The sequence below is a fragment of the Pygoscelis adeliae genome, unplaced genomic scaffold (genome assembly GCF_000699105.1).
Source record: "Pygoscelis adeliae isolate BGI_AS28 unplaced genomic scaffold, ASM69910v1 Scaffold419, whole genome shotgun sequence".
Taxonomy (NCBI): domain Eukaryota; kingdom Metazoa; phylum Chordata; class Aves; order Sphenisciformes; family Spheniscidae; genus Pygoscelis; species Pygoscelis adeliae.
The window spans coordinates 342604-350293 of record NW_008825502.1 but is presented as its reverse complement, the minus strand read 5'-3'; the positions used below and the strand labels follow the sequence as shown (position 1 = coordinate 350293).

At 54.8% G+C, this 7690-nt stretch overlaps 2 protein-coding genes across 2 annotated transcripts in view; one reads left to right on the top strand and one right to left on the bottom strand.

The window, feature by feature from the left end:
- The window catches only part of MEF2BNB (MEF2B neighbor), a 7238-nt gene extending 3065 nt beyond the window's left edge, over positions 1–4173 (top strand). Inside the window, exons 3-5 of the mRNA XM_009331573.1 lie at positions 2540–2604; positions 3020–3127; positions 3613–4173. Of these exons, the coding sequence (XP_009329848.1) occupies positions 2540–2604; positions 3020–3127; positions 3613–3655 (216 nt within the window). The 3' untranslated portion in view covers positions 3656–4173. The remainder of the gene's footprint in view (positions 1–2539; positions 2605–3019; positions 3128–3612) is intronic.
- A 1534-nt stretch (positions 4174–5707) lies between these two features.
- The window catches only part of TMEM221 (transmembrane protein 221), a 35483-nt gene continuing 33500 nt past the window's right edge, over positions 5708–7690 (bottom strand). The window contains exons 2-4 of the mRNA XM_009331583.1: positions 7209–7444; positions 6501–6586; positions 5708–6225 (exon numbers count right to left, since the gene is read on the bottom strand). Of these exons, the coding sequence (XP_009329858.1) occupies positions 5708–6225; positions 6501–6586; positions 7209–7444 (840 nt within the window). The remainder of the gene's footprint in view (positions 6226–6500; positions 6587–7208; positions 7445–7690) is intronic.

The window sequence follows — 7690 nt, the reverse complement described above, 5'->3', positions numbered from 1 at the left end:
CCCTGCTGGTAACCGGTCCCTGGTAGGAACTGGGAGGGTTAAACAACTCAGTTAGGCCAGTGCCCTGACTGTGCTGCCAGGCTGCTGGTAATGGGCTTGTGGCCAGGTTCTCTCCGTTGTCTTTGATCCCACTCTCATTTTATCCCAGTTTCAGGCGTTGCTGTTTGCAGCGAACGGGCTGGGCCTGTCAAGCCCTCGAGCCCAGGCAGCCAAACCCCAGGAGAGACGAATGTGCTCAGGGCCCTGACAGGGCCATCGTCACAGCGGAGCGTTCGGTTAGGTGGGGATGGATATTTTGGGTTGCTCTGCTAGAGCCCGTCGGCTTTGTGGCTAGAGACTGGGACAGGAGGGTGTCAGCAGGGCTGTGCACCGTGAAAATGCTGTCAGGTTTTATCTAAATCAGAGAAAAGGCATTAAAGCGAGGTGGTTTTTCTTCTTTTCTGTTCTGAAGAATTAAAAGAAACGTTCTGTGTGGATCCATTCTTAGGTAATTTAGTCCCAAGATGTAGGTAATGTATAAAGGAAACGGGATTTATTGGTGGTTTCCAGCTTTCCTTCAGCCGTGCAGCAACTCCGTCTCTGGCTGGCTGAGTTCTCCCGAGACGCAGCCTTTGAAATTCCCGGGGGGATTAAACCTAGGAAAAACTGGGAGGGAGGGGGCTGGGAGAAACGTTTCTGCAAGGAGAAGGTCACCTCCGTGCCTTTACAACAAGCAACTTTCTATGATTTGATAAAGCGATAATCTTAATACCTTCCTCGCCATCTCAAACTCTTCAAGCAGATTTACCACCTCCCCGATAAGATACAGCGTGATGCAAGGCCCCCGCCGCCTCCGCGCGTCGTAGCTGTGCTGCTGAGCCCCGCTCCGCACAGAGCAGCCCTTCTGGATTCCGCCCGGTCTTCAGAGAACCTACATCTCCTCGTTAATTTACTTCCAAGCAACAGTAATATATCATTAATGCTATTGTACATTAATAGCTGGCTTTAGTTCTTAAACTGCATCCAAGGGCATGTCCTGGGAATTTGAAGAAAGGACATCAAGAAAAGATTAAGAAGTGAGGAGCTCTAGGGAAAGGTTCTTGTTCCTAATTAAGGACATGAAAATCCCAGGAAGTGGTGGGAATGCTGGGAACAGACATCGCTGGCTCCGATACCGGGAAATGATTAAAATCTACTGGTGCTCAGGAACGGCAGGACCACAGGCAAGCGGCTGTGACACATACGACTGAGCCAGGGCAGGGTCGGGGTCTAAACGGTTGTTAAAGATCATCTGGCACCTCTTGGGGGGGAGAGCAGGGCGAGGAGCTGCAGGAAAGTTTCTGCGTCTTTTGCAGCTGCCTCTGCACGCAAAGCGTGTCCCCAGCAACCGATACAGTCGTGTAAAATGCGATCGGGCTCTGGGATGAGCGCAGTCTCTGCGGGGTTGTGAGTCCTGGGTCGAAGGACCCTCTCCTGCAGAGACCTGCCTAGAGCATCGCATGTAGAGGCTTGTTTCTTTTGTAGTTTAAAGCTGTGTGGTCAAGCGTCCTGATGTAGGACAGGCTTTGAACAGCAGACGAGATTTTGGACAAAGTCCAAGCTCCTACCCGACCTCCTTCACTCACAGAAAGAGGCCCTTGGATTTCCTCTGGCTTGTAACTAGACCCAGCAGAATAGACGGGAGAATTAGCTCCCATGAGAACACATCTTAGAGTGCCCGAACTGCTTAAGGGCTTTTGAAATAGTTATCTATTGAGCTACATCTCTGAATTCAGCTGTGCTTTCATTGTGACTTGTGTATTTGTTTGGTTTTTCCCTTTCCTTGGAGCTACAGGGTGCAATTATGTCCCACGCCAGAACTGGCGGCATGCAGTGCTGCTTGAGTTTGTGTGGAGTTTACAGGGCTCCTTCCAGCTCGCGAAAGGAAGGGCACAGTGCTGAGCGCTGCTTGGGCTCAGACGCCAGAGTTTCAGAGCAGACTGGGGGACAGGGACGCTTGCGGCTGTGCAAGCGTTTATGAACGGCAGGTCTAACGAAACGAGAACTTTCAGTGCTGTGAAAGAAACTTTTACCTGGTTTTACATGAAGGACTAAGGACCGGACTCCGCAGGAGCTGTGTTAGTTCAGATCCTGACTGCCCGCTGGGCCAGACGCACCGGGAGATCCGAGTACTCTGACACATCCAGCTGGTCCATTGCACTCAGCGCAGTTGCTGGTTGCTCGCAGCCTGACCGACCGTGGCTCTCAGCTGGCTCGCGGGCTAAAACATCTAAAAACAAGGGGAATTTTGCCAGAGTATCCAAAGCGCTGGCCTGAACTCGTAGCCCTTCCAGAAATACGCACAATAAATGTTTCTTTTAAATGCTGGTGCGTGGCGCCCGGAGCCCGGTGTGCATCACAGGCTATCAAGTGGGAGACAGAATCCAAACGCAATTTCCACTGAAAAGCTCCCAGAGCCCTTGTTTGGGCAGGGCTGGCAGAGCGGATCGCTGCGGGCTGCGCCGCTGCCTCTGTCCAGTGCGTTCGTAACGATGCCGCCTCCTCTTCTCTTCTCTTTCAGTCCGACATGCAGAGCTGGGAGGAGCAAAGCCAAGGAGCCATCTACACAGTGGAGTACGCCTGCAGGTACGAGAGACTCCTCCAAGCGGGAGGGTTGTGTTTGCAGGCGGAGGTGTTGTGGTAGAAACAAAGCAGAAGCCCTGACGCCTCCCTGGTGTAAGCCAGGGGGAGAGCGTAGTCGGGCCGGGGGTGTGGGGGCGCGAGGCGGTGCTCTCTGAACCGTTGCTGTGAATCTCGGGGGCTTCACTTTGAGCGTGCCAGCTCTTCCCCCAGGTCTGTGCGCGGTGCAGACCTGCCAATCTCCTGCAGTAAATCCACCCACCAGCTAGCTAGTGTGTGAAGATGCAGTGCGCCGTATAGAGTTGAGGTTTCTTACTTACAGTCCCCTCTGTCAGGGGCCGTGTGCTCTAAAACCATGATGCCTTTGGAAATACTAACCGGTCCTCCGTCTCCCTCCGCCCCCCTCTTTTTCTTCTTTCAGTGCCATAAAGAACATGACTGACAGCAGCGTGTACTTCAAGAGCATTGACAGTCTGCTCAAACACGCCATAGCCATGAAGGATCAGCTGAACGCTGCTCAGGGCCGCAGGTAGCAAGGGGCCGTGACGCTGCCTGTCTATCCGAGCGACCGTTCTGGCCGGCAGAGGCGTTGGTGACGTAATGCAGCCTAGTGCAAATATGCCAAGCAGTTAGCTCAGTAATATGATTCTAGACTACGATTTGAAAGAGCATGCTGCTTGCCTTCCAGTGATCTTCTGGCTTTGTTTACTGGGAAGCAAATAATCTTGTTTGCAAAAGGGTAGCTGGAAAATAATTTATTTCCTCATTTAAAAAGGGACGTTTGGTTGTGTAATACGTTACATCTTTGTTGTGTCAAAGGCATTTGGAGTGGGATGATGCTACCGAGATGGAGTAGGTGAGAGGCTGCGCTTGGTGCTGTTCTCTGTCATGTGTGTGGCTCTTCTTGGGCAGAGTCCCACAGAGATAAGTGGTAGCGGAACGATGATGCTTTTTTGTATGTTTGCAGTTGAACGATAGCTACTAAAAGACGTGACTGTCTCTTTCTTTTTACAGCGCTGTTGCCCCACAAGCCAAGAATCCTCCAGCCAGTTCCTGATTTCAGACGAGACTGGCCGTCCTCTGCTGCCTTCTCCAGCCCAGCTCTATGTTCTCCTACCGCGGGGAGGAGTGAGAAACCACCTGCTCAATCTGTGAAGCTGCACGGAGGCCTCTGCCTGCCTCTCTGTTCCCAGTAACAAGGTGCTGTACCTGAGCAGGCAAATCCTGCCGCTGGGGTCAGGACTGCCTTCGTGGGGTGCTTTGGGGAGCAGTTGTGTCCCTTTCCACAGCACCTTGCAAAAGGGAACTGGGGTGGATCTGCATTTGTCCTTTCCAGTTCTTTTCCATGGCAGACTGCTACGAGGCGTCTTTCTCTCTACCTCTTGGCCACAGAAATATCTCGGAAAAACTAGGTCTTGCTTTCAGTATTTTGTAGATGGCTGTGTAAAGATGTAATGTAGGCACACTTCAGCTTTGTTCAGGAGGCATTCTGCAAGGAGAGTTTTTCATGTGTGTGCCAGGGAGTTGCTGGATTTGGTTTTAGTGAGAACAATAATAAAAAGAAAAAACAAGTAAGTTCTGTCTAAAACCTTCCCCTGTTGCTCGCCTCGGGCCAGGGGGGCTTGGAGCCTGCTGGCTCCGTGTGTTTCAAAGGGCATGGAGCAAAACAAAGACATGCAGAGTTGGAGCCTTTCAAGTGAAAAAAGAAACTGTCCTGTTCTTAAAAAAAAAAAACAACAGGAAAGGGACTTTCTTCATCCCCCATCAAGCAGAGCTGTACGCACAGCTTTGGAGGTCGCTTTAGAAAGGACGCAACTTCAGTGTTAATCTCTCCTGGAACAAACAGTTCTGTTCTGCTGAAGAATTCACCAAGGACGCAGGGATCAAAGCAGCGCTAAACTCAGTTTCCAAAGAAATTATATTGTGCTCAGGATAACAGGTGTCTTTCAGGGTAATAGCACGGGAGGTGAGAGGGAATCTGTTTGAATCGGCGGCCTCCCTTCACTCCCTGAAATGCTTTACTGATTGCTGAATGACAAGGAATTAGGGAAGAACCAAGCGTGCTGCTGCTCTGGGCCTGGGCAGGGCTGGCAGAGCGTGGGGCTGCGAGTAACCAGCAAGGTGTTCGTCAGCGCAGGGACGGAGCGAGCTAAACCTGCTGGTGTTTCACAGAAACAGCTGCCGCCTTTAGTACTTGCGCTTCCTGCCCTGCACGCAGCAGAGGACCGGCGGTGCCAATGCAAACCCCTTCCCAGACCTCAGCCTCGACGATCGGCGCTCTTCTCCTGGTGGCACCCAGAGAGGTCCCTCCGCCACCGAGCAAAGCCAGGGCGCTGGGGCTGCCCCAGCACAGCCCCTTTCCCTGCTAAGACCCTGCTTAGCAAGGTGTGTCCTGCTCAGAGGGTGGATGCGCTGGTGACCAAGGAGCCACCGCCACCCCAAACCCACCCTCTGCAGCTTGCAGACTGCTCTGGCTCCGTCTCGCTTGTTGCTCCTCCGTCACCTCCCTTGGTTTCTTACACCCGCCTGGCTGCGTGCCGGGGGGAAGCCCTGCTGGGTCGGTCGTATGAACCGTCTCGGTGTAAGTGCTGGCTCCTGGGGATGGAGGAGGAAGGAAGGAGGCAGAGGAAGGGCAGGGAGGTACAGACGGCCAGAGGAATCAGCTGGGATCTGCTGGAGAAGGAGGGTAAGGTCTGTTCGTGGACAAGGTCCGCTTGCTTCTTACCCACGTGTTCCACTTCCCTCGCTGCAGTTGGGACAGCCGTGGGGGTCCTGCATGGGTCACTGCCAGCCGCTGCCCTGCCAACGCAGTCCTCGTTCGCGGGGGGGCAAGTGCCAGCAGCGTCGCAGGTGGCAGGAGGGGCTGGGGGCTCAGGGCGGGCGGCCGAGGGCTTTTGGCTTTGAGTGGAAGTGGTGTCTTCTCGGTAAAAGAAACAGAGCGCGCCAGGCAGGGGCTGCACAGACCCCCAGGCGGGAGGGTGGAAAAGCAGCCATCCCCCCGCTCTGCTGAGAGATGACCTATACTAAGCTCTAAACAGAGATGCAAATCTTGGCCCTGGTGCCTGCAGCTCCCCTGGGATGAGGTGGGGCGAAGAGGTCCCACTGCGACTCACACCAGAGTCGAGTCCTTGCCCGAGGCTCCAGGTTTGCGTGACAGCATGTTCCTCATCTCCTGGGTGATGCCGTTCCAGGGCTTGCCCTGTACCTGCAGCAGGCCTGACTCCGCCGACAGCGTCCTGTGCGTTCGGGGCAGGTTGTAGCTCTCCTTCTCGGAGCGAAGCCCGGGGCTGCCCGAGGAGGTGAGGTTGCTGCTGGCTGGAGAGCCCAGCTGGGATTTGCGCTCCAGGAAAGGAGGGAAGGAAAACTCCCGGTGGATCTCGGGCCGGGGCCGGGGTGCAGCCACGTTCTTGTTGTTCAGATCGCCGGCGGAGGATTCGCCGTGCTGGGCAGAGTCGTTCTCGTACAGGGTGTGAGAGACCTCGGAGTGGCTGCGGCGTGAAACCTGGGAAGCCCGTACCAGGGCGTGCGTCACCGTGATCAGCAGGACGATGATGCCGGAGGAGAGAATGCAGGCGCTGGCAATGCCGGCCTCCAGTTCAAACAGCAGCAGCATGTAGATGGCAAGAGCTGGAAGGAAAGGAGAGTGCGGAACATCTTGAGGAACCAGGAGGACTAAAGCGACGCAGCTGACCTGCAAACTTCAGGCCCTGTGAGGGCTGGTCACCAAGAACAGAAAGTTTGCACTATGGGAATGAGCTGGCGAAGCCATTTGCAAAACAAACCCTCTGCTGAAGTAGAAACTCAGCAGCTCGCAAGCGCTCGGCAACCAGTGCAGGATGTATGGTCTGGGCTGAAAATGCGCAGTCCCTGCTGGGCTGTGCTGGTGGGAAATGAGCACTTGCCTGTTAGGTAGACTGAGACCCCGCAGCAGAACAAGCCGATGGCAGCGTGGCGAACCGTCCGGCTGTCCAGGAGGAACCAGTCTGCCCTGCCGAACAGGTGAGAAAAATACAGGTCTGTGTAGTCCCCTGGCCCTGGTCTCAGCACAGGAAAAACGCTGATGCTGTGGCCCCTGCTGAGAAACTGAAACACTGGTTTTGCATAGAGAAGAGGTTCAGAGCCAGGTCACAAGCCCAAGGACCTCTGCTGTGGTGGGGTTTCCCCCAGACTCCTGGGTTGCACAGCTCTGGGCTGCGTTGTTCCCACTCTGGAACAGAAGATTTTTGAGATCACTTGAAATTTCAAACTTTTCCCGCCTGGTTCGAGCTGTGCTGCAGAAACCAGATGGGGGCAGGGGCTCAGGAGAGAGAGACAAATGGCTGGAGGCTTTTTGCAGGTGATTTGCCCCTGTTCAGCAAACCCTGAAGAGCAAGCAAGGAACAAAACTGAGGCCTGACAAGCCCATCTCCCCCTTAAAGAAAAGAATGACAAGTAAAGTGCCGGTGCATTGAATTAAGCAAGGCCAGGTTCTCCCTTCACCCTTGGGATTGGATTTCTGTGCTCAGCTCGGATTGCCGGAGCCTTTTGTCTGGAGGGGGCTTGGTACTTGAATTGTGCTTAAAACACATGAAAAGACCAGCTCCTTTCCAGCAGGGCCTTTTGTTTCCCACCCAGCACGGACCCCTGTGCCTGCTGCCTGCTCTTTCCACCGGCACGCTCTCCGCCGAGCCAGCCCGCAGCCCCGGCACTGGCAGCTCTGCTTGGGCGTCTTCGGAGCCCGATTGACCTGGCAAACCTCGGTCCTCGCTGGGCTTTGGAGGCTGCTGTCACCGGAGGATGCCTCTGCTAGTTGGGAGAGCGGGATGCGGTCGTTAGGGGACGCAGCGTAGTGCGGCAGATGGGGAGTCTGCGGGCGGTTGGAAAATTGAGTGGTGGGAAAGATGCGGGCAGGACTGGATGCTCGGAAGCCGCAAACAGTCCCTCGAAACAACTGGGGGTGCACAGGGCATCGCTGTTCCCACTGGCCACCTTCAAAAGTACCCAGGAGCCGGTTGGAAACGTGCCCCGGCTTCGAAGGACCAGCTGAAGGGGCAGCAGCACAACCATCCTCCCGACAGGACCAGCCCTCCTGTTGCTCCCCTGCCAAGCCAGC